The sequence below is a fragment of the Schistocerca cancellata genome, chromosome 1, assembly GCF_023864275.1.
Source record: "Schistocerca cancellata isolate TAMUIC-IGC-003103 chromosome 1, iqSchCanc2.1, whole genome shotgun sequence".
Taxonomy (NCBI): Eukaryota; Metazoa; Arthropoda; class Insecta; order Orthoptera; family Acrididae; genus Schistocerca; species Schistocerca cancellata.
The window spans coordinates 870,573,176-870,600,572 of NC_064626.1; the positions used below are offsets into that span (position 1 = coordinate 870,573,176).

At 36.6% G+C, this 27,397-nt stretch overlaps 1 protein-coding gene across 1 annotated transcript in view; it reads left to right on the forward strand.

Moving 5' to 3' along the window:
• LOC126109717 (glutamate dehydrogenase 2, mitochondrial-like) overlaps positions 1–18,262 on the forward strand; it is a 111,556-nt gene extending 93,294 nt beyond the window's left edge. The window contains exons 4-5 of the mRNA XM_049914804.1: positions 2,781–2,999; positions 18,255–18,262. Of these exons, the coding sequence (XP_049770761.1) occupies positions 2,781–2,999; positions 18,255–18,262 (227 nt within the window). The remainder of the gene's footprint in view (positions 1–2,780; positions 3,000–18,254) is intronic.
• Positions 18,263–27,397: the final 9,135 nt, after the last annotated feature.

Here is a 27,397-nt window from a genome sequence, read left to right on the forward strand (position 1 = left end):
ATTGGACGCTTTTATTATGTCTCGAAAAAATACACCAGACACAGGAAAATGATTACAGGCAACAACTACTCCAACATGTCCACCATAGTACAAAAGCACACAACGACCAATGAACACCAAGTCCAAAGACAATTTCCTCTGCAGTTGGCAGGCGGCTGTTACTGGCAGTTGATGGTTGCCACAAATATTTGTTTCAGCACCTTTCAGTACCTGCATGCTGTAACAATTCATGTGGTGCTCAACATGTTGATCTTGCCTTATTTGCTTCAGGGACAAGTAGTGCATATATGTCTGTATCATGACTTTTATGTGTATATCCATTTTTTATTATTCTTATGTACCTCTGCTAGAATTAATGCATATATGTATGTAGAAAAAATATTTTCTAAGGATAAATAAATCAAATTATTTGCTTATCTTATATTAGTGAGAAATTTATGTTGTAGATGGACAATCATTGTTGTTTCTTCACTACTTATAGACAGTAATGATATGAATAATTATCTGTTTTTTATTTTATTTGTTTTTTTCATTGGTGTAATTATGAGATAAAGTTTGTCATCTGCACTGGTTTATGTTCATTCCTGCTGCAATAGTATGAATGCAATCAGACCAAAACACACAGGACCAGTTCCTTGTCTTTTAAAATCGAAGCAAGGTTTGAGTCCAGGACCTGAAGGGTTTTAATATTGACGAGGCTATTTGCACATTTAGTGAGAATGTACTGAATTCATTGGATAGTAAATTACAGACTGCAGGTATTTTCTATGATTTGCTAAAGGAATTTCAATGCATGAACCAATATAACCTTTAAAGGAAATCAGAAAAATATGGTGTCACCGGCAGTGCTGTAAAATAGGAAATCAGAAAAATATGGTGTCACCGGCAGTGCTGTAAAATAGATCAAGTCATATCGTGCAAAGATTGGGAAGTAGTTGTAATAGTGTTCTGCATGGGGCCATTGCATTTTCTTGTATGACCTATCATTAGTTATATTTCCACATAAAAAGTTTGTTTTGTTTGCAGACTGCAATAAATAGTAAATTGAACATAGATCTAGAAAGGACTGCTAATGACATTTTCATAGTCCTTAATAAATTGTCTATAACCAACTCACTGCCATCAACTTATGAAAAGACACACTAGAAGCAGTTCAGAATGTGTAAAAGGTTTCCATACAGCATTTGCATAAAGTATGAAGAAGTGCAGATGAAAGAGGTAGACAATGTTAAATTCCTGGGATTACAACTTCATAATAAATTCACTTGGAGGAACATACGGTGAAGTGTTGAAGTGTGTAAAAAAATAATTATTTGTAACACAAATGTCATCAGACATAAAAATAAACTTAAAAATAAGAAAGCTGACAGTGGAAAGTCGAGGATGGAATAACAACAGTTTTATGAAGCTGATGGATAGCTACCCACCACGTAGAGGAGGCACTGAGTTCCAGACAGGCACAACCAATAGATACTAAATATTTAAGCTTCCTGCCCAAAGGCCTTCTTCAGAAATAGGAAGCACACACACATTCACACATGCACAACTCGCTCATACATGGTGACTGTTTCTGGCTGCTGTTGCCAGACTTTTGGAGACAGTGGCCCTATGTGAGTGTGAGTTGTGCTTGTCTGAATGTATGTGTACTTTCTATTACTGAAAAAGCCCTTTTGGCCAGAAGCTCAAATGTTTAATGGTGTTTTGATTGTGCCTGTCTGCAACTCAGTGCCTCTATGTGATGAGTAGTTATCTATTCTTTTCACAATATTGTTATAAATAAAAAAGATGGCATTCTTTGCTTGCTTTCATCCCATAGGGTCATATGGCAGATGGCAGGCCCCATAATATTTTGCAGTAACTCTTCAAGTGGAACAAAATTTTTCAGAGTCCAAAAGCATGTAATATACATTATTTGTGTCGTGATTTCATGAAAAGCATGTAGAAGCCTGTTCAGAGAACCAGGTGTACTAACTAATGCTTCTCAGCATATTTGTTCATTAGTGAAATTCATTGTAAGTAATAAATAGTATATTTTCTGTTCCAACAATCAGCTCATTTCACAAGAACAATCAACATAAAGACCTGAAGGCATTTGAGTCCAAGAATTAATCCACTATTCAATAAGACCCATTTTCAATAACTTGACTGTAACCATAGGAACCTACTTGGAGCCAACTCTTTCTACTCCTTTGATGAAATTCGAAACAGGACCAGTTTATTTTCTGAATGTATTATCATTATCATCATTATTATTGTTTTATTGTTTTATTAATGACACATAATGTTCCACATTCACAAGAATCTCCTCAACATCGATCCATGCATTGAAGAATTCATCTAATCTAGACTAATTCTGGCAAGAATTTTCAGTTGTCATTGCAGATATATAGCAACAGGGTTGCTGCATGTATTACTTACTTTGCAAACAAGTTTCTTTGAGAAAATCCTTTCGTTGATTTACCTACCAACTCATTGCTGTGAAGTTCCCTATGTGCATGTACCTGGCAGAATGACATGCTGTGAATGAGTAATCATTCTGTCGTATAGTGTTTATTTAATTCCAGTAAATATGATTAAACATATTTTCAGACTGCTAAAATCATCATTAAATTCTCTTTGTAATACTAGGTAACTAAGTTATGATATTGTGCAGATTAACAAACACAGATAGTTATCTGGAGTGTTGTAGATACTAATGTCAATATTTGTCTTGTTCCATGAATTTGACAATATTAACATCAAATCTGTTAGTATTTAATCCTTTGTCTTAATTTTCATAGGTTACAGTGATCTAGCTGCATTGTCAGTAGCCACTGGAAAGCCTATAGATCAAGGTGGTATAAATGGCCGCGTGGAAGCAACAGGGCGCGGAGTTTACTTTGCTCTTGACTTTGTCCTAAGGCAAGAAGAGTGGATGAGGTTCATTGGGCTTGAACCAGAGTGGCCCTGTAAAAAAGTCATTATTCAGGTTGTAAATGACTCCTTTATGATACTGAATGGTATAATTATACACACACCAAAAAAAGTTTTAGAGTTCCAGAACCTGTACAGAAACCGGGACTAGAGATCAATATAAACATCATTTCCGCCCTTTTTATTGCTCATGAAAACCACACATTGCATGCTGTACCACCATACAGTGAGACCTTCAGAGGTAGTGATCCAGATTGCTGTACACGCCAGTACCTCTAATGCATGTCCTCTTGCATATTCACTCTGAGGCGCGTGGACACTTCCCTTGTTGAGAGTCCTTCCTGGCACAAAGTAACAATCCAGACATGACTGAACCGCAGTATTGACTGTCTAGGCATGGTTGAACTACAGACAACTCGAGCCGTGTGCCTCCTTTCTGGTGGAATGACTGGAACTGATCGGGTGTTGGACCCCCCTCCATATAATAGGCGCTGCTCATGCATGGTTGCTTAAATCTTTGGATGTGTTTAGTGACATCTCTGACAGTCAATGGTACTGTGTCTGTGATACAATATCCACAGTCAGCGTCTGTATTCAGGAGTTATGGAAACAGAGATGATGCAAAACTTTTTTTGATGTGTGTATAAAATGTATGCTACTTATTTAATTACCTGTGATTGCTTCCTTCTTTTTATTTTACATCTTTTTTGAAGGCATTGAGTTAACAATAATGCAACACAGTTATATTTGTTTTTATTCCTTACTGGAATATTTGCTGTATTTTTATGTTTGTGACAATTTGAAACTGGGCTGTGTTTAAATGTTTATACTGGAAGAGCAGTCTCCAGAAAGAACATGTGCCCAGTTTTGTGCAAGACAAATTCATTGAGTTTGGCAACAACAAAGAACAATCAGTGGTTAGTTAAAGATTTGAATTGGTCCATGAGGTATAACTAGGTAGATCTGTTAAAGAAAACTGTTCTCATTTGATTCTCAGTCTACCCATCCCCTTTTAACTACCGTATTTACTCGAATCTAAGACGCACTCGAATCTAAGCCGCACCCGAAAAATGAGACTCGAAATCGAGGAAAAAAATTTTCCCGAATCTAAGCCGCACATGAAATTTGAAACTCGAAATTCAAGGGGAGAGAAAAGTTTTAGGCCGCACCTCCAAATCAAAACAAAGTTGGTCCATTGTAATACGAGACACAATTTAGGTCGAATGAATGACGATACAGCTACAGGAGTTTGGTTTGAGTCGTAAGCTTAACAGTTAAGTTTTACCAGGTAGCCATTGCTATAAGTCAGGCGCTCCGTCCATATTTATACGGGTACCCTTCCTTTTCACGTGCTTCGTCTGGTTTGAATCGATTGCTTATTTTGCTTTGATCTGATAAGTGCCGTTTTCTTTGTTATAGGTGTTTACGTCACTCTAAGCTGAAAATGCATTACTGTACTGTGTCATGCATTGTTTGTCGCATTCTGATAGTGCGTGTTTACGGCCTGTCGCCGCGTGCGGCATGGCTTGCTTTTGTGCGCGCTACCGCCGCTTACAATTAAAAAAAAAGAAAAGAGAGGAATCGTCTCACTAGTGAAACAATGGCAAGAGACTGCTATTTGTTGTTACTTACACTGCTTTCTTTGATAATGATCAACAAGAATCAAATAATAGACTGCATATGATAGAATATGTTCTGAACGAGAGTTAGGCGAAAATTTTTCTCCGTTTGAAAATCTTTGCGGCCGCTTCTCTAGTACGTCAAATTCTGCACAGGAATTAGTCATCTTAGATTTAAAAATCTAATCAGTTGCCATGCTTAATTTCTGACTGTATCACTATTAGGCATAAGAAAAATACGAATGTAAACATGACACGATACGTATATTCTTCCGCATTTGCTGTTGTCTCACTCTAGTTTCGTAGTTTATTAGGCAGATAGGATTTAAATGAAATAGCAGCAAACACGAATGAATACGTGGCATAATGTTTACATTCATATCATTCTTATGGTGAAGAGAATACTGCATGTGATTCACATTTCGTCAGGTTCCTATTAGCAACCACTTCTTCTCACAGGTAGTAAAAAATTCAACACGTAGAGTTGGCCATATTGACAAACATCCCAAACAGTTTTGCCAGTCGGATTTTCGTAGTACATTGAAATTCTGCTACATTCGAAGATGAACAATACGGAATTTGTATTTACTTCGTTGGATAATGTACGAAAATGCAGTGGTCGAAACTCGGGGCGGAGAAAAAAAGCTCGTCTTCCACCTTTTTTTTTAATTTATTTACTGACGCAGAGATTTTGGCGCCAGTATTTATCTCTGTGCCTACAAAGCATCCCCTTGTAGCGCTACATATATTCGACGGCAGAAGTTAGTTGTGGCGGCACCTACCAACATTTTTCAGAACTTCCGTTTGCTTTGCTCTCGATTCTAAGCCGCAGGCGGTTTTTTGGATTACAAAAACCGGAAAAAAAGTGCGGCTTAGATTCGAGTAAATATGGTACCATTTATTTATTTATTTATTTATTTTGATCCAACATCAACTGATTACAAAAAAAAGTTTTCTCTGTTCAGTCTTCTGGATAAGTCAGAGCCTTAATTAATTATTGAGTTACATGTTATTGCATGGCATTATTATCTACACAACTTTTTCTAAATTTTATTGAGAGAACAATGTTGCATATATGGACTATATGTAAAACCAGTTTGCTGTTGGAATACATAGATTCAGGAATTTACAGTTTGTGACACACTATTCAGATCTGAGATTCAAATATTTACAGTTTGTGACACAGTCTAAGTTCTGAGATTCACATATTTTCAGATAGATGGTCTTCCATCATATGAGTGTACTGAATCTAGAAACTCATCTGTTGAATTTACGGGATTGTTCAGGAGCCATAATTTTAATTTCTTTTGTAGTTCTGTATTGGACAATGTGCATCAGCATTATAGTTGTTTGATAGCCATCAGTTATATCTAGAGTGTTTGCATAAGATTAGAATTATACATGAAACACTTAATTAGAACCTTGTTTCATTTTAAATCACATATGTGTAAATATTTTTCATTCTGAAATTTCAGCTGGTCAATAGAGCCAATGCACCTCTGTCTAGTATTTGATGAAATCTGTTGTGTGATTATACACACATCAAAAAAAGTTTTGCGTCACCCCAGTTCCCAGAACTCCTGAAGATAGAAATTGACTGTGGATATTGTATCACAGACACAGTCCCTTTGACTTTGAGATGTCACTAAATACACCCAAAGATGTAAACAACTGTGCATAAGCAGCACCTATTAGACAGAGGGGTCCAACTGCTGATCAGTTTCAGTCATTTCACCAGGAAGAATGTACACGGCTCGTGTTGTCTGTAGTTCAACCATGCCTAAACGGTCAATACCGTTTGCATTGTTACTTTGTGCCAGGAAGGGCTCTCAACAATGGAAGTGTCCGGGCATCTCAGAGTGAACCAAAGCAATGTTGATTGGACATGGAGGATATTCAGAGAGACTGGAACTGTCGATGACATGCCTCGCTCAGGCTCCAAAGGGCTACTACTGCAGTGGATGACCACTACATATGGATTTTGGCTTGGAGGAACCCTAACAGCAACGCCATCATGTTGAATAATGCTTTTTGTGCAGCCACAGGACATCATGTTATGACTCAAACTGTGTGCAATAGGATGCATGATGCGCAACTTCATTCCCGATATCCATGGCGAGGTCCATCTTTGCAACCACACCATGCAGCGTGGTACAGATGGGCCCAACAACATGCCGAATGGACCACTCATGATTAGCATCATGTTCTCTTCACTGATGAGTGTCTCATATGCCTTCAACCAGACAACCGTCGGAGACGTGTTTGGAGGCAACCAGATCAGGCTGATTGCCTTAGACACACTGTCCAGCAAGTGGAGCAAGGTGGAGGTTCTCTGCTGTTTTGGGGTGGCATTATGTGGGGCCGATGTACACTGCTGGTGGTCATGCAATGGGCCAAACGGCTGTACGATAAATGAATGCCATCCTCTGACTGATAGTGCAACCATATTGGCAGCATGTTGGTGAGGTATATCCTTCAGGATAATGACATCACTCAAGTAGACTTACTTGACTTAATTCCTTTGGCCCCTGTGGGGGCATAGGGCATCCAGGAGAACTCGCCCTCTGTCTTTGGTCATTTGCCTCAATTCTGCCCAGGTCTTGCCAACTCTTTTTGCTTCCCCTTCCACTGTCCTCTTCCATGTGCCCCTAGGTCTTCCCCTATTCCTTGTTCCCTGGGGATTCCATTCCAATGCTTTTTCCTCGATGACTCCATCAGGTTTTCTCAAGGTGTGCCCCAACCAACCCCACTTTCTCTCTCGTATCTGGTCTTCTATAGGTATCTGGTTTGTTATTCGCCAGAGCTCCTCATTACATATTTTTTCTGGCCACCAGATACGTAGTCATGATGCATCGAAGACATCTATTTATGAAGCTTTGTAACTGGGATGTTATCTTTTTATTCATTTTTCAGCTTTCACTGGAGTACAGAAGGACAGCCTTTAAATTTGTATTAAAAATACAGATTTTTGTTTTGTACATGATATATCTATTTTTCCATATTGGATACAATTTTATGAAGGCAGCATTTGCCTTTTTAACGTGGTTTTTCACGTCATCTTCAGCTCCACCATCTTCCATCACTGTACTACCCAGATACAGGAATGAGTTGACAGTCTCCAACTGCTGCTCCTCTATTAACAGTGGTAACTCCATGTTCCCTGAATTTACTCTCATTTCCTTTGTTTTGCCTATATTTATCTTGAGGCCAGCTGTCTCTGCCTCTTGCTTTAGCAAGTTTAATTTAGCTTGCATATCAGTCAGCCTTTGAGCTAATAAAACTATGTTGTCTGCAAAATCCAAATCCTCCAGACTTTCATGGATCCCCTAATGGCTTCCTTGTGTCCTGCCTGCTATGACTCTTCTCATAACTGAGTCTAGAATAAGTAGAAAAAGTGTTGGTGATAAAATGCAACCCTGCCAGACTCCAGTTGTTACTTTTATGGGCTCTGTCATATTCCCCTTGTGGAGTACGCAACATTTGTAGCCATCATATAGATATTTTATGATGTTTAAGCTCTTCTGTGGTATGCCATACTTTCACAACACCTGCCAGAGCACTTTATGTTTCACAGAATCAAAGGCCTTTTGAAAATCAATGTATGCCAGGTACATTGTTGCTTGGAATTCTTTGCTTTGCTCTAAAATGATCCTAAGAGTGTTAATAATATCAACACAACTTCGTTGTGCCCTAAAACTGGCCTGTTCTTTATGCAGTTGCTTTTGAAGGGACTCTTTAATTCTGTTTAAAATAATTCTGGCGAGGACCTTACTGGGCATTGACAATAATGTAATACCACACCAATTGTTACAGTCTGACAAATTTCCCTTTTTTGGGAGTTTTACCACCAAATCATTTTTCCACTTCTTAGGAGATTTCTCTTCAAGCCAAATATGCTTCAGGAAGGGATGGAGCATTTTAACAGTACTTTCAATATCGGCTTTTAAAATCTCCGGTGTTATGTTGTCTAGGCCTGGAGCCTTTGTATTTTTTAGTGTTTCCAAGGCAATCCTAATTTCGTCCATTGTGGGGCACTGCAAATTTATATCTTGATCTTCTTCCACTTCCTCTAGAACATCTCTTACCTGTTCCTCTTGGTTGTCTTCACAATTTAACAGTTCCTTGAAGTGCTCCTCCCATCTCTGTAGCTGTGCCTGTTGAATTGTAAGCATCACCCCATCCTTGTTCTTAACTGGTCCTTCACATCTGAAGTTCTTCATTAACAACCAGTTGGTAATATTGTATAGCTCTTTCATATTTCCTTGTCTTGCTGCCTCTTCTGCTAATTTTGCTTGCTCATCTATCCATCTCCTTTTATTTCGATGTAGCCATATTTTCACTTTTTTGTTCGCCTTCATGTATTCTTTATGCACTTCCCTCTTCTGCGCTCTTCTCTTACAAAGATTTAACTTAAGTTTTAGTTCTTTCCTGTGGCTGATTTCATTCCATGAAGCATCAGATATCCATTCCTTCCTTTGATGTGCCTTAAATCCTAAGATGTTTTCTTCCACATCTGAATAACTGTCTTTGATTTTTTGCCAACATGTTTCAGTTCCCTCTTCCATAAAGTTTTCTTCAGAGAGGACCTGGAATCTGTTTTGTAGTTCAAGGGCAAATGTTTATTTGATCTGTTGGTCATTTAACCTAGTCACATCTATTTTCTTTCACTTGTGATTGAGCTTGGTTCTATTTGCCACTATCTTCAGTCTGAATTCTGCCAAAACTAGGTGGTGGTCACTTCGAATGTCTGCTCCTCTTCTGTTTCTGACATCTAACAGAGTGTGCCAGAACTTGCAGCTTATGACTATGTGGTCTATTTGATTTTTGGTAATGTGGTCTGGAGAAACCCACATATTCTTATGACAGTTACAATGTGGAAACAATGCGCCTCCAATGACTAGGTCATGTTCAGCGCACGTATCTGTAACAATTCACCATTTACATTCCTGATGCCCACACCATGCACACCCATGATATGTTCAAGCCCTTCATTTTCTGAAGCAACTTTTGTGTTCAAGTCACCCATTAAAATTTTTATGTGCCTAGAATTTGTTTGTCTAAGAACTCCGTTAATCTCTGTATAAAATGAATCTTTTAATTCTCCTTTAGTTATTTCAGTAGGTGCTCGACTAGAGTGGTCAGCATTTTCTCCAGACATGAACCCTATCGAACATGCCTGGGATAGATTGAAAAGGGCTGTTTATGGGCAATGTGACCCACCAACCACTCTGAGGGATCTACACTGAATCGCCGTTTAGGAGTGGGACAATCAGGACCCAACAGTGCCTTGATGAACTTGTGGATAGTATGCCACAACGGGTACAGACATGCATCAATGCAAGAGGATGTGCTACTGGGTATTAGAGGTACAGCAATCTGGACCACACATCTGAAGGTCTCGGTCTATGGTAGTGCAACATTCAATGTATGGTTTTAATGAGCTATAAAAAGGGTGGAAATGATGTTTATGTTGATCTCTATTCCAATTTTCTGTACAGATTCTGGAACTCTTGGAACTAAGGTGATGCAAAACTTTTTTTATGTGTTTATTAATGTTAGCTCAGTGGTTTGAAAGAGATGTACCTTAATTTTATGTTAAGAAGAAGGAGGCAAATTTAGGTAAACAATTACTTAATTTACAGAGAATTTCATGTATTCCTCAGCCATTAACTTTAAAATTCTGAGACATTTTATTAGCACAGCAACAGAAACCTGTCTGCTACTGAAATTAACAAATGTTAGAGACAGACAGAGATAGAGAGATAGATAGATAGATAGACAGATAGATAGAGAGAGAGAGAGAGAGAGAGAGAGAGAGAGCACTTTGCAAGGGAGGAGGTGATGTTGAAAAGGAAAACTAATGATGTGGATAAAAAATGGGGTATTAAAAAAAATTAAAATAGAATTTTTCTTAGCAGATGACCCCAATAATTCAATGCTTATTTAAAGGAGAAACCAGTTTTTTATGTTCTGCATGAAAAAAATGTGCTCTGAACTCTGTTCAATATTCATTTATAGAGCAGGTAACTTTTTCATTTGGTGAAAATTGCCAACCTAGAGACCAGTTTCAGAAAACAGAAAAAAAGTTTCTTTGTGCCATGTCTAGGCAACAAAGTGGCTATGGATCTTTTGTATATAGTTTACACACTTTAACCAAATCTTGTGTCATGGTTATGTACGGAACTATTAGTGAAATGTTTTCCCTGGTATGCACAGCAGATCGGTAGATGTATTCATTGGTGCAGTAAATACACAAAGTTTTTTGAAAGTTCTTTACAGTGAGCCTAATGATTACTTCTAGTTATCAATCTTAAGACACTTTTCTGCACTATAAAATCTATATCGATTTTTTTTGCATTCGCGTCCCAGAAAAGAATCCAGTAGGTAACAACTGAGTGTATGCTGCAACATTGTCACCACAAGATATTGACTGTTACAAATAGATGCTTGAAACCTAAGACCAAAACTTGTTGATGGTATTCCTTTTTGTTAGCATCTTTGTGTGTTCATTCTATGTTAACTGACAATTTTAATCCCAAATGCTTTGTGCTTGTTATAAAATCTATAAATATTATCGACAGTACTATATACAACAGTTGATTAGATTAGATTAGATTAGATTTACTTTCATTCCAATTGATCTGTAGTGAGGAGGTCCTCCAGGATGTAGAACATGTCAGAAAAACTACAATACAAGACAAATATTTACAACTCAAACAAATAAGCTAATGTACCATTTCACGACTCCTAAGTGGAATGATCGTCATTTTTTAATGAACACTATATGAAAGAATCATTTTACAAATACTAATGCGTTGAATTTAAAATCAAAAAGTTTTTAAAATTTATTTATAAGGTAATAAACGTGTGATACAACCACTATAATACTTATTAACAATGAACACATTACTGCACTGAAATTGTGCAGAAGTTATATTGTACTTATATATATAAACACACACACAAATCAGTTGGTTCTACTGTTGTGTTCCCTCTTTGTGTTGAAGTGCATTCTGTTTGTTTTCTCTTTGTTCAGTGTTAATTGGTCACATAATTTCTAATCATAAACATCCTTGAAAGTTTCATGTGCTTCCTCTAATAGGAGTTCTGATACTTTATCAATCATTGATTATGATGTTTCTGCATGTCTTATATTATCAGGAAAGAAAATGCTTTTGGAATCAAGATGGCCACTCACTGGAAAGCAGAAGGGCTGAGTCATTGACAGGCACAACAAAAAATAAAGAATACGTCCAGCTTTCTAAATGAATCCTTTCTTGAGCTCTAGATACAAACATGAGCACGCTTGCCCATACACACACACACACACACACACACACACACACACACACACACACACACACACACAGTGCTCATGCATGCATGTAGGTCACAAGTGTGATAATCTTTTGTGAAGCTCTCACACAAAGGTCCTAAACACCCAGTCACATAATTCAGCCCTGCACTTGGCTAAAAAATGCTGATGACTTGACACTTCTCCCATAATTTTGTGTGGTGTCCGGAATTCTTCCCAAAATATTGGATGTGAGATTTTAATATGTCACAAAGTGGCTGGATCACTCATTGTTTATAAGTAGTCATAAAGCTGCAGTTATTTGGCATTTCTTTAACTCTATTTTTAGTTATTTTACCCATGGTTTTATATTCTGCTGTGTCTTGTTGGGATTTTGTTATGTGCTTCTCTGAAGCTCAGCTTGTTGGGGTTACCTTGCACTTCTTGTGGGGGGATGAAAATTGGTTTTCCATTTTATTGACCTTTTTTCATAAATTTTTACCAAACTCGTGGATGTATCATTAATGCAAGGGTGCTGATGGTCTTGCTGTTTAGTGTCCTCAGCAGTAAGTAATAATAATAATAATAATAATAATAATAATAATAATAATCATCTAACTTCTTATGAAACTGAAGACCTACACCTCTTCCATGACTGTTACCTAGCAGCACTTTTCTTACTGTTCCTACTCAAAGGCAAAGGCTGCTGCACATTTCATACTCCTACACCGTCTTGAGGCTCTTCTCTCCTGAAATCTGGCAGCCTTATGTGCAATCAGAAATATTTTCCTCATGTAAGAATATATTTTTGGCATGCTAAATTGTTTTCTTGTACTTTATAGAATTAAAATCATACAGTGCTACAAACAAAGAGCCAGCCTTTGTCTGACACTGTACTAAAATCTGTTTATGAACTATGAGTACAAAAATATATTCTCCATAATTTTTCCAGCAACAGTTTTTTTGGTGCACTTTGATTTTCATCATCTCACTGTTTTGACTGTAAGTTGGTGTCCAGCCATACAACAAAACAAAGATTCATTCAAATCATGATTCAGCATATCTAGATATGATGTAGTACTGTCTCTCAAGCATTTCTGATGTGACATCAGCAAAATACAGATTCATTCACATTATGCTCCAACATATTGAAGTACGATTTAGTAATGCCTCTCAAACATTTTTGATGTGGTGTCAGAAAATGTGGCATGAATATGCACAAGTCATTCAGAAGCTATATGTTGTTTGTATGAGATGTGAAACATCACATAAGGATCTCATGAATTTTAATGCAATAGTCTTCCACAATACCATAGATTTTGTGAATATTTATTCAAAGAAATTTCATACCACATCTGCAGTGCTCATTTTACAATCTCATAATTCATTTGTCCAATCATAAACAGACTTAATTTTCTACAAAATATGTGGCATGAGTCACTTACCAGGTAATTCCCATCAAACAACAGTACATAGCATCACTTTGAAGTTTTAAATAGTATTGTTGCAAGTATCACACTTAGTTTAATTTAATTGTTATCAGCCATATTTTCAGTATCTAATTATGAGTCATAGTGTGTTACAATGGAAAAATGCTCCTATCTGAGCGCAAAAAAGGTGCATATGCCCCTATTTAAAAGACTCTGACTGAAAAGTGGTGTACAAGCTACTTCATTCTGTCTTCCTCAGCACCATTAAAAATGTTCCCAAAAATTTTGGCATGCGAACATATTCACACTCCTTTTAAGATGCAACTCACTTCTCACACATCAGCGCCCCTAACTGTAACTCATTCAAACTCACTAGGGCATCACTATAAGTTGCTCAATCAGATTCACTCCCTTTCTCACTCACTCGTTCAGCCCAGCTCAATGTCATGATCCCTTTGAGTCTCTCTAACTGTCACTGTCACGTGTCTCAGAGCCACAGTCTCCTTCATCCTGTCCTATTACTCTCTCCTTTCACTGTCACTGTCTCCATCTTATTTTCTCTTATTGATACCGTCGCATCCATTCCTTCCCACTGGTGCTGCCTCCTCTCACTATCACTATCTCTCTCTTTGTCATTGTCATACACCCAGTCTCTCATTATAACTGGCTCTCATCTACTTCCACTTTCTCCCACTCATTCTCTTTATTCCTCTCCCACTGGCACTCTCCTTCATTCTTTTTCTAGCACTGATCCGTCATTTTCAACTATGTTTCATTGCTACTGTGTCCTTCTCTCACATTGCCATTGTCTCCTTCACGCTATCTACACCACAACCACTGTGTACTATCTTCTAGTATTTATTACTTTTCTGTCTCATTCCCACTGCCACTGTCTCCTCTCTCGGCATAAAAATGTGTGAATATGTTTGCATGCCAAATTTTTGGAAACATTTTTAAAGGTTATGAGTAAGGTAGAATGAGGCAACTGGTACCCGATTTTTCAGCCAGTCTTTTAAACAGAAGCATTTTTCCATGGCAAGTCACTCAAGAACTTTATGGGTTAGTAAAATTTTGATGGTTTACTTCGTGAAATTTAAATAAACCAAAGACGTTTTTACAGCTCAGATCAGATTTTACATGCACAAATATTTTGCATGTGCTTTAGTAATATAAAATGAGGCTCCCAGAAGCCTTTTGATGATAACAGAGGCACTTTACACCATATTTCTCGATGTTACATCACTTTATAAACTGCATTTTTGCCTCGTGCCTGATTTTATACACGTATTTTTCATGTACAAGTACCATACCCAAAAACCATATTTTCAATGTGCTTCTCAATAACGGATAAATATTTTTTAAATATACTGTTAAAATTTGAAGAATTTCTAGTGGTACACTTATTGAGTCAGTTATTCTGTGCAGTCATTGTCACTTGATGAACTGAAGAGCTTGCACAATGTTGTTATGACAAAAATTGGGATGTTCTGAGTGGGGGAATTTGATGCTTCAGTTTGGAGTTCCGGACAAACAGGAAGCACTAACAGCCATGGTTAATCAGTTAGTTTCTCCTGATCAACATCTCAATCACATATGACTACCATATATGTGTGATTGCCATGATTGTCTTGTTCAACAATATAATGCAGGCTTTCATAGCCAGTATTTATGTCCTACATGAACTTTGTTTTGTGGACCAAGGTATGATTGCGTGCCTAATATTTCATGTCATGATGCTGGAGAAATCATCAAAGGCTATACAGTCTCAGATACCAGTTTCAGACTTAAACAAGCTAAGCAAGAAAATTCTTTGTTCATATCCATGCAATCACAGTTCAGCTGGAATTAATTTTTATTGTCAGCTACATACGTCATTACAGAGTTAACATACTGGTATTTGGAAGCAGGATAAGAATTCCAAGAGTCTTAAAATGGCCTATAGAATAGTCTGCTTTACTTTCTTTAGTTTAGGTACATTGTCCCAGAAGATAATTCCATGAGACAATGGGGAGTGAAATGTAGAATATAAACCAACACTTTTATCTTTAGGTCACAAGGACTGATGTTTCTAACAGCAAACTACGCTGAACAAAACTTGTTGAGTAGTTTACATGTTAACTCCATTTTAACTTGTCATCCAGGAGGTCCCTAAGGGATTTTACACAGTATGCTTTTTTTAATGTTTGGCGATTAATGTCTTTCTCTGGTGTTGGCCAGTTATTTTTACTTTTTTGAAATCACATAATTTGAGTCTTTGTGAGATTGACTTGAGACTGAATTACATGGATTTGCTTGTTACATATACATTTGCGTATTTGGCTCCTTTCACCAGTTATTGCATATTTTAACTAAAAACTAGTGATGATGTATATTCTTGCTCTATGTTAACAATATATTAAAAATGTTGACGCGGTCTCTAGCTTGATCTAGTTTTGATGTCTCACAGACTGACCGAGACCTAGAACTGCGTGCAATTGCTAATTGAGAGGCCATTGCCTAGAGAAATCATTACAGAAGAGGAACAGGAACAGGCAGACAAGAGGCGCCCGTGTCCCCAATTAATCCCCTCCAATGTCATACCGTATGCATCGGCAACAATTAAACTACACAAGCTTTTAATCGTATGTCCATCATATCAGTTTAGCTTTCTAGTTACTTGTACACAGTTGAACGTGTTTATGACATGTGTGTGTAATGTGTTCGGTGCCATGCCATCCGAAAAAAGAAATGTCGTATCATGGATAGGTGAGCATCCTGGAACATTTACGTATGACGGAATTGTTTTATACTGAGGCGTTTGCAACAAAAACGTGTCATGCAAAAAATAGTTCCAAGTAGACTGGCAATGTCAAGACAAGTCTCCATATAGCAAGAGTGTAGAAGAAAGGACCATTACAACAACTTCTGACAACAGCAAGTTGTAGTAGCAGGGATATGTCCAAAGGTAACCAAAAAAGTCGGTTTAATGTGTATGTTTGTGAAGCATTCATTGCAAGCAATATTTCTCTTCGCAAACTTACAAATGCTATTCTCAAAGGCTTCCTGCACAAATATTGCTTAAATCAAAATACACCAGATGAATCAACATTGTGTAAAAGTTACATACCGACAATTTACATAAATGTTCTTGAATAAATACACGGTGAACTCAAGGACAGCAATATCTGGATTTCAGTTATCGAAACTACAGACACTTGTGGCCGTTACATGCAAATTTAATTGTTGGTGCTTTAAAAGAAGAGCCTTATTGAAACTTCCTGGGAGATTAAAACTGTGTGCTGGACCAAGACTCAAACTCAGGACCTTTGCCTTTCGTGGGCAAGTGCTCTACCATATTAGCGCACACTCCGCTGCAGAGTGAAAATCTCATTCTGGAAGCATCCCCCAGGCTGTGTCTAAGCCATGTCTCCACAATATCCTTTCTTTCAGGAGTGCTCGTTCCGCAAGGTTTGCAGGAGAGCTTCTGTAAAGTTTGGAAGGTAGGAGACGAGGTACTGTCAGAAGTAAAGCTGTGAGGACGGGTTGTGAGTTGTGCTTCAGTAGCTCAGATGGTAGAGCACTTGCCCGCAAAAGGCAAAGGTCCCGAGTTCGAGTCTCGGTCCGGTACACAGTTTTAATGTGCCAGGAAGTTTCATATCAGTGCACACTCCACTGCAGAATGAGAATCTCATTCAAGAGCCATCTTCTTCGTGTTTGGGTCAGGCTGTGATATTGTATGCCACAAGTACTGAAATTCAAAAACGTTTTAATCACCATAAAACTTTGTGCAATTTTGTTCAAAAATTATGTAGTTTCATATGCTGTAGTCATTTTCAAAATGGCTCTGAGCACTATGGGACTTAACTTCTGAGGTCATCAGTCCCCTACTTAAACCTAACTAACCTGAGGATATTACACACATCCATGCCCGAGGCAGGATTCGAACCTGCGACCATAGCGGTCGCACGGTTCCAGACTGTAGCGCCTAGAACCACTCGTCCACTCCGGCTGGCTATAATCATTTTCCTTTTTAAAAAAATTATTAGTGTGATTTTTTCTCACACATTTAGAAAAAATAAAATAGTTTCTGTTACGAATGGACATTTCATTATTATTATTTGTATCACACACATTGATGATCCTGTGACAAAATCTATGTGGGCACTTAAGTTAGCCTAACAGGAATACATTGGAATTAAAAGAAGGAATTTTGTATGTTTATCAAAGACATAAAATTTCCCCTGAAATTGTAAATGCCCTTCCGTAAAAAATTGTTGACATAATTTCAATATAAAATTAATGAACAGCTAATATAAAATTTTCTTTTTGATAACTTCCTAATATAAGAGTAAAATGATGTCTTCAGTACCATAAATCCACATGAAACACAACTATTTAATAAATATTAATTTTGTAAAACTTGTTACTGAAGGACATTTGTTATAAATGTCTATTTGAGTTTCCCTGTAAAAATCAAACCAGCCACTCACAACATGTCTTTGCCTAGTTAGCCAATGAAACAATTCTGTCAGATGTTTTCCCTCCAGTTTTCTGTCCTCTCTCTCCATTGTTGTATAGGTTTCAAGTGGCTATTCATGTTGGAAGTGTAAATTTGCTGGTTATAAAGGTTATAAACAATTTGAAAGTAAGTATTGGTTTAATGTAAACAAAGTTTGTTTATTTATGCATAAGTCTGAAGCATTTTTTTGAATAAGCCTGATTACTTCAAAAACCTGAGTGAAGAATGTAGGCTATAATTGCATGTGCTATATGAGCAAGTGTATCAAATCTTGTCAATATTGTTAGTATTTATCTGACAACTTCAAAATATTTTTATAATTATTAACAGTGAAAGAATATCGTAGCCCACTCTGCAAAGATTAGGTGACATTATTATGTGCAACACTTTTAACTCACTGATGGCCAAAACTCTATCGGATCATTTTTTGCAAACTTTTATACATAAATATGTTACATTGAGTGTTTAATTGAATAAAAAGTTGTTTTGAAAATTTTCAGTTTATTAGACAAAAACGTCAGACCGTCCCATTTTTGAGACATTGGCCAAATGCGCTATTGAAATTGGCAACCTTATTCTCCATGCATAATGTTGTAAGAAACAACACAAACAATAAATAATGTTTTAATATTATTGAATGTCTATTCAGTATGAAATGAAGCAAAACACTTGTTGTGTACACCAACATTGCACCTATCACAAATTTTTGTTGTTTTTTTCTTGCAGTAAGCACATGTCTTCTGTGTTTTACTTGGCACAATGAAATGATTTCCTGGATCTAGTCGTACATCTGTGCTCACCCTTCCTCCCATGAATTTGCTTCCTTGTGGTCCTCTGCATTTTGGTACTGATCCTGTTTTCTTTGATAGGTAAAACATCACTATTCTCCATCGGACATGCAAAAGTGAGAGCTTCTCATTAGAGTTAGCAACTTGGTATGTACACCATGTGTTTACTATACAGATATCTATCACCTGTGTGAATAATGGCCACCACCATTTCTTTGATGTTATCCTCGTCCTACAAAGTGATACCTGCTTGTCCAGTAGATCTACGTACCCATATGGTCATTGTATTCTTCAATGAAATGTTCGTTTTTCTTTGCCCGTGAGTATCTTTTAGTAGAACTCAAGGGAGTAATAGTACTGTAATTTGCCGCTACACATACTGATTTGTTGTCACTCCATTTCACAACCAGAACTTCATTCTCTTTATCAAACACGTAGTCATAGAATCCTCGTTCCTTTTCTTTGGCATTCTTTTCGAGTTAATCAAAGGACTCTCTTATTGTTCCTGTAGCATTCATTTTACTCTTTCCGAGTGTGATCAGTGTATCATCACTGGTGAAAAAGTTGTCAAAGAAAAGCTTATAATTCGGATACTCTGATTCTGGAATCATGCTGGTTTGTTCATTTATTACCCTTGCACCTAAAGGCTCCTGTTTGTTGTCAGTCTTGTCACAGTATGGCAAACAATTATAAAGAAAGCAATTGGAACCTATAAGACACCAAATTTTATAGGCTTTCCTGTCAGAAACATTTTAGCTGGATGTTTGCTATAATAATGTACCATCATTTCATCATTGAGAGTTCTGAATAAAATACCCCAAATTTACCAAATTCCTTTTTCAGCATTTCAAAGTACAACCTCAGTTTGTACATCTTGTCATTTCTGTCTAGTTTGGAGTTGTCATTGAGATGAATGAATCTCTTTATTTCCCGAAACCTATTTCTTGACATGGATTTGAAGACTAAAGGAACACCGACATCAGGAGCCTGTTCCCAGTACATATTCTCATGGGGAAGCTTATGATAACCACTCAGAAGTAGTATGACAATAAATGATTTTAGTTCTTCTTTGGTTAGCAGAAAATTTATTTTGTTATGTTGGCAAGCATAGATTTTGCTTTGTTCAATAATAGTATCCATTAGTTTCTCAGAAAAAAAAATCCTCAAACACCTGGGCCACTGTCTTATTTGCTAGACATTCTGCAACATAATGTTTGTTGCTCTTCCCTGGATCACTAGTGTTTGTGTACATTGGTTGACATTTATACCACTTACATTTATATTTTTTTGTAGATAACATACCACTTTCTGCTCCATCTCCTAATGCTTGCCTTCTTTTGGCTTCTGGAGGTACAACTGTAGCATTAGCTTCATCTCGGCTGGTTATGAGCTCTAAAGTACCGGCTACATCTTGTACAACAGACTCATTGTTCAGTATATTTTCGTCAATGTCTTCTTCATCTGTTATTACATCTGCATCAGGTGGAATAATCACCAATTCTACGTCATCATCTTCATCGTCACTCTCTTGATGGTTCTCTAGTTCTGCTAGAATTTCTTCAAGTGTAAGTCCACGCGGCATATTTTTATCCTGTTGGAATCGTAAAATTCGAATAGAATATGAAAAAAAGCAGATATAAAGAACGTAAAATGCAATTCTTCTCTGTATAATACATGTATACAAGAATAGTGTAACATGCCATTGTCCCATTATTGGAACGCATAAAATATATCGATATTGCACTTACTTGAAAAAATCTGGAGTATACTTAATCTTACATGGACATCCATATGTTCCTAACAAACACACCCAGACAACTAAATCACAGCTCATTGTCATCCAGGAACTACCAGCAGACATACAGTGCTGCCAAGTGCGAAAACAAAAAATCGGCAAATTTATAATTTTCCTGATGTGAAGTACTTAGAAAAAGTTATTTCTTTTACATTTACAGGCATTATAGCAGTTAGTTGAACCTGTAGGTGCAACAATAAAGACTTACGTAGAAGTAAGTAAAATATACACGATCCAAAACAAGGGACAATGGCCAGTAATGGGTTAAAAACATGTAAAAAGAATTTCTCAATTTCTTAGCTTTGTAATTTTTAATTTATACTCTAAACAAACATGGCATATCTCCTTTGAGCTGAGCATATGTTCACTCTTTGAGCTTGCAAATAAAATGTAATGTACATCAAAGGCTTACTATGAAATTTTTGGAAATGTAATGTAAATTCAATTGCTTCTTTGGTTCAGTTACAGACTTAACAAGTTTCTTGAATATATGTGCAGGTGTGGGGACCAAAACTGGTGCCGAGCATGCTAAGGAATGCAGAAAACAAAAAATGAATGATCCAGGAACAGCAGAAGTGTATCGTCAAAAAGATCGTGAGAGAAAGAAAGCAAAACGACAGAAGTTAATAGCTGAGGGAAAGATAGGTCATTTATGAAAATGTGAAAAAGAAAAGAAAAAGATGCAATCTGCCCTTGCTCGTCAAACCAGTGCAGATCCAACATTAAAAATGTCACCTAGCACATTGGGGTAAAGCTACTGCTAGGATCAAGAGATGTCTCCCAAAATCACCTTCCAAGCATCCCTTAGTTCTTGGAAAACTCTTCAAATCCTTTTCACCTCAAAAACTTAATAATTTTTTTGAAGTTGCTGGCTTTACTGCTAGGAGTGTAAAACCAAAACAATCAGTACTTGAAAGAAAAAAAAAGAAGAGATTCTGTGCCAAATCAAACAATACAGAAGATGATACATTTTTATGAAAGAGATGACATAAGCTGGCAGTGCCCTGGCAGAAAGGAATTCATTTCTGTTAAACGTGGTAAAGAGTACAGACAAAAGAGATTTTTGTTATACAATATTAAACAAATTTATGAACTTTTCTGCAAAGAGTATGGGGAGTTACCCATTGGTCTGTCAAAATTTAAACAATTACGACCAAAGCATGTTGTACCTATAACACTAAGAGATCGAGAAGTTTGTGTCTGCACTTAGCATGAAAATGCTGCTATGTTATTAAGATCTTTGAACAAGCATGTGCCATGCGTACCAAAAAGTTTATATGAAGTATTTGAGAAAACAGTCTGTGGTTCCACCAATGTCAGCTGTATAGACAGGAGTTGTGAAGAGAGTGGCACTTAAAATCTTGACAGCTATTTTCAAGGGTTACATTTAAACGGAAGAATAACTTTTTATAAATGGTGTGTAGAAGAAGGTCATACAAAGAAACACGAAATGCAAACAAAGTTGTCAGAAGCAAAGGAACAACTTTATTTACAATTGCAGACTTTGACCAGGCATGTTTACAATGCGCATAGACAGCACTCCAAGTTGCGCATGTTAAAACGTGCCCTTCCCGAAACAGACATTGTTGTACTAGAGGATTTCTCAGAAAACTTTTCGATAAAACATCAATCTGAGATCATGCAGGCTCACTGGTGCTCACACAGTGTGCCTATTTTTACAGCCATTGTGTATTACAAGTGTCCTGAACTGAAGCATATAAACTACTGTGTTGTATCTGCTTCTTTAGAACATAGTAAGTACAGTGTGCATGCTTTCAATCAGGCAATTTTAGCACATCTGAAAACAAAAGTTGGGTTTCCAATTTCACATGTCCACTACTTTAGTGATGGAGTTGCAAGTCAGTTCAAAAGCCGGTTCTCTGTTTGTGATCTTCTTTTTCATTGAGAAGATTTTGATGTAAAAGCTGATCGAAGTTACTTCAAAACAGCTCATGGAAAGGGTCCACATGATGGCATCAGAGGAGAACTGGAGAGAGTCATTTTTCATTCCATACTCCAGAAAAAAGACAGTAGTAAATAATGCAGAAGAATTTGCAACAGCTGCAAAAGATCTTGCCAAAAGTGTTATTGTGATTTATGTTCCAGAGTCAAGAATTGAAGCAGTAAAGAAAATGTTGGAAAGCCAATGGAATAACTGTTTGTCGATAAGTGGCCTTCAAAAATATCATTTTGCACAACCCTCTTCTGATAAAAAATACGTCACACTTTGGGAAAATTCTGTTTTTTCTGGGCAGCATAGTAGTGGATGGACCTACAAACTTAATCAGAGTGCAAATGCTTTCAAACTGCAGCAGAACCAAGTAGTTCACAGCAAGTTAACAAATGCAAAGCAAGTTAACAAATGATTCAGTCTTGTCTAATGGGTCATTTTTACTTTCCAAGGTGTTTAGTGGTACAGCTGTTGCATACAGGTATGCTGCATTATTCAGAAGTTTCATGCTGATAAAGACATTTATAACGTGATGGGAATGAAGTCAAAAGACAATAATAAAAACACATTTAAAATTGTCCAGAATGATGTCTTTAATGTTTCTCCTGCTGATATTATTTCTGTGTTAAGTGAACCACATGTTAATGGTAGTTCTGAAAGACTTACTTATAGATTTTCAGATCCTGTTGATGTTTATGAACAATAACTAAATGAAAGTTTTTTTTCTGGTACTTTCTTAAAAAACAAAAACAAACTCATGCTTTCTTAAGCAAGTAGTTATGCCTAAGTATATAATTTTTCAATTATTTTGGAGTTTATAAACCATTTTCCAGTGTTACTTTATTAAATGTAAAGGGTACTTTCTCAGAAGAGTGTTTTAAATTATGTATGTACAAAGTCTATATTTTACTAACAATAATTTCACTTTCCTATGCTACATAATTTTAATTTCAGTAATAAATTAATATGAAACTTGTATGATAGCATTTATTGTTATAAAATTCAATAAATAACAATGTATTTTATGTTGAAAGTCAAATTTCTATTGCTGGGAAAAAATGTCCTTCCGTAACGTCCTTCCATAACACTGCAGCTACTCACTTTCTTGGATGCAGCACTTAATCTAAGAGCTAAAAAAAATCTACTATTCCCTTATTTATATACTAAACATATGCAGTTAACCAATTAAAAATTTTGCTAAGTGAAACATAAACATCAGAGCAGGAATTAATCTTTATATTCAAGTATCAAAAAAAAGCTGTGCTTTTTCTTGTCCTTCCGTAACGCTCAGTAAAATAATTAGTATTGAAAATATAGAAACATATGTATTACTATTTAAATGCATAAAAAAATTCCTGTTGCTTGTAACAGTTTGTAGGATATATGTTATGCCCTGGTTTTCCATTTCTAATTAAACTTTTTTACCCAGATTTCACAGAAGAGTGTCCTTCCGTAACACAAATATAGCACAGTCTGACCCATTTAGCGGCTTGCAAAGAACTTGAAAAACTAAATCATTCTACATCTTCAGATTTGTGAATGAGTATTAGAAAAATATCTCCAGAATGTTCTACAGATGAAAGGCTGTTTGCGTTTATTACAGATGCTTCTCCCTGTATGATCAAAGTAAGAAAAGCCCTTCAAGTATTTTATCCCAATTTGATTAGTGTGACATGCTCTGCTCATGGAGTACATCACATTGCTGAAGAAGTAGGTTCCACATTTATGACTGTAAATAAACTGATTTCGTCCACTAAGGAAGTGTTTCTAAAGGCTCCTGTTCGCACCATGACCTACAAAGAAAAACTACCAAATGTGCCTTTACCCCCGCAACCAATGTTAACTCATTAGTGTACATGAGTCGAAACTGTGTTGTTTTACAGTGAACATTTTGACGCCATTAGAGGGGTAGTAAACGAATTGGATAGTACAGAGGCTTTGGCAGTTTGCCAGTGCAAGTAAGATTTTAATGATTCCGGTACTAAAAAAGATATTGCTATGATTAGAACTAGTTTTCCCATATACTTGCAAGTATTAAAAAGCTTGAAATTCCAGGTTTGGCGTTAAATTAATCTATTCAGTTAATGAATAAAATTATTCTAGTGAACTCCTCATTGCCGGAGGTATTCCCAAGAAAACTTAAAGAAAAGTTTGAATACATCTTAAACAATAATCCAGGCTTTGAACCCTTGTGCCAAATTGATAGTTTTATTAAAGGGACAGGTGAACTTAGTTTTATTAAAGGGACGGGTGAACTCTTACCAGAAACAATAAGTGCCAACACAGCACCCAACTTCAAATACTGCCCAGTTACCTTAGTTGATGTAGATCAGTCCTTTTCTGCTTATAAAATGTTTTGACTGGTCGTTTATGTTTACAGTAGTAGAAAAATGTAAAATAAATTGAAAACGATACTTAAGTCTAATAGTATAAACTAAATTTAATACTGTTTAAAAAATTCATGATTTATGTTGTTTTGTAAATAAAATATTATGGAGTTTTTGAGCGTGCCCCTCTGCGTGCGATATATCTCGAAGTTGGTCCTGTCCATATCAGTTGTTTCACTGCGACTCACTGGCATTGCATCTGACAACAATAGCAAAGAAGGAACAATTCTTGAAACATGGTTTGCATCTTATTTTGCGAATTTGTAGAAAATAATCCCAGAGAGCCCCCTTTCTAACCTGTACCAGAAAGGTTTCAGAAAAGATGTCAGCGTTCTAAATGCACCAATTTTTTGCATGGCCGGTGCACAGGTTCGACTCTGAGATATAATACACACAGTAACTACCATGTTTTCTTTTTATTACTTGATCTTGCATATTTCGACACTTTTCATTCCTTTGTAAGCATTTTTCATGCATATTTTAAGGTTTTTATGATGCATGTAATCTGGTCTCTATGAATGACTAAACTGTCTCTGGAAATCAGTTGTAGGCCTGTTCAACTGTCATCAGAAATGTCTCTTCGAAGCTTGAGGTTGGACCTTCACTTAGTATGCTTGTGTCATCAGCTGACATGCCAATCATATCAGCTGCTTTCAAGAGCAGAATCTGAAGCAGTGTCAGATCATTGCAATGATGCAGATACTAGAGCAGTGGTACTGTATTTTGTCGGTTTTTATGAGTGCTAATTTAATACTACTCTGGTAAAAGTTCTCATCTAATTGAAGCCCCTAACAGCAATCATTACAGGTTTGATATAATGTTTAGATATATACCTTATGAAGTGTGGGCTAATATATAGAATGTTTATTGTTTGTTACAGCATCTAGTCCCAGAAGAAATGAGGCATGGTAATAATGGGCTCATATTCAGGAGGACATAATTCAAATTCCTGGCTGGGCGTCCAGGTTTAGGTTTTCCATTATTTCCCTTCCCAAAATCACTTGAAGTGAGTGCTGGGATAGTTCCTTTGAACGGTTGTGGATGATTTCCTCTGTATCCTTTCCCTTTTTAAGCTTGTGCTCTGACTGATAACCTAATTATCAACATGTCATTAAAATGCTAATCTTCATTTCCTCTGTGAAGATCATATATGAAGTGTGTATGCCATGTTACTTGTTGGTCATAGATTAGTCCCAGGACAGGAGTCATACAGTTAAGACTGTGATACCATATAGTCTCCATCTGTAGATAAGGTGCTGCATTAATTTTGCACGTAAACACTACTAGTTGTGATCTGCAATATGATATCTAACCCATTTTTTATCAGTCAACCTCGAAAAAATGTCACTGGATTGTCTAATGTATGATGGGTATTCTGGAGAGATGTGACTGTTTAAGTGTAGGTATATCTTCTTCTTCAGCTCATAATACCTATGAAGTGGATTACCTTCATTGTTCTCTGCAGAGTGTTTCCTTTTCAATATGCTGGAAACTTTTTCCTTTTTTGTCATCCAGGATTATATTATCTTCCTCCTCTCACTTTCTTCTGTGCAAACTCTTCTTCAGTGACTTTTCATTGCATTAATTTCTTTACTCTATATGTCTCAGCCAGCATGTTTTCCTCAATTTCCTCTAGTTTTCTTTCCTCTCCTGATCTTAAGAATTGCTCCTTCATTTGCTATTTTCTCATTTCATTTCACTTCTAGCACTTTCTCTACAGATCATTTCAAAATTATCCAAGTGTTTGTATTCTTTCTTTTCAACTGGCTGTGATCTACTGCCACACAATAGTATGCTCTAGGTAAAACACTTGCAAATCCTATTCTTAATTCTATGGAATTCTTTTTACTGTCAATAAACTTTTCACCTTTTCAAATCATCAATATTTCACATCTTATTTCATTCATACTGCTCCCATTGTCTGCCACCAAGTTCCTAGCTAAAAGATTTTTACTTATTCCAGCATTTTCTTTCCAGTAATATTTTGACAGAACTTTCATGTTTGCTCATTTTCATCTCTTTGGTCTTTCCTGTATATCTTCTCAATCCACAAAATTTTCTCATTTTTATGACTCTTGCTTTGTCTAATGATTTGTCTGTCAGTTTCCCAGCATATATGTTGAAATATGATGGCAACAAACAAAATTCTTGTCTAACAACTTTTCCAGTACCCATCTCATATGTTTACTTGTCACCAATACTTACTACTACTTTCTGCCTTGTGTAGTGTACCTATGTAGGTTTTCTGTTCTTCCAGTCTTCATCATCACCTTTTAAGATATTTAGGAGGACAGTCCAATCAGCTCTGTCAGCACAACATACATATATGTAGATGGTAATTTCTGGAGTTCCTTATGATATCATCCTCAAACACCCAGTAGAATCTCCAGTTCCTTTTCCTTTCCTGATTCCAAACTGATCCGCATCCATGATTTCTTTAGTATTTTTTTTTTCTAATCTTCTGAGTAAAATACTGCATATGGCCTTTGTAAAGTGGCATGTGAAATTAACGCCCTGTAATCTTTGCATTCACTTACATTGTATTTCTTTGATAAGGGGTTAAAATAGTTTTTAATAAGTCTTAAGACAACATGCCTTCTATCCCATAGTCCATTGTGCTTCTCTATACTTTTATTGCCCCAGCATTCATTTGCTGCGTATGGGCTTGGCGACCCCGGGGTCCTGAGCTGGGGACTGGCCAGCGCCGCCAGTCTCCTGTCAC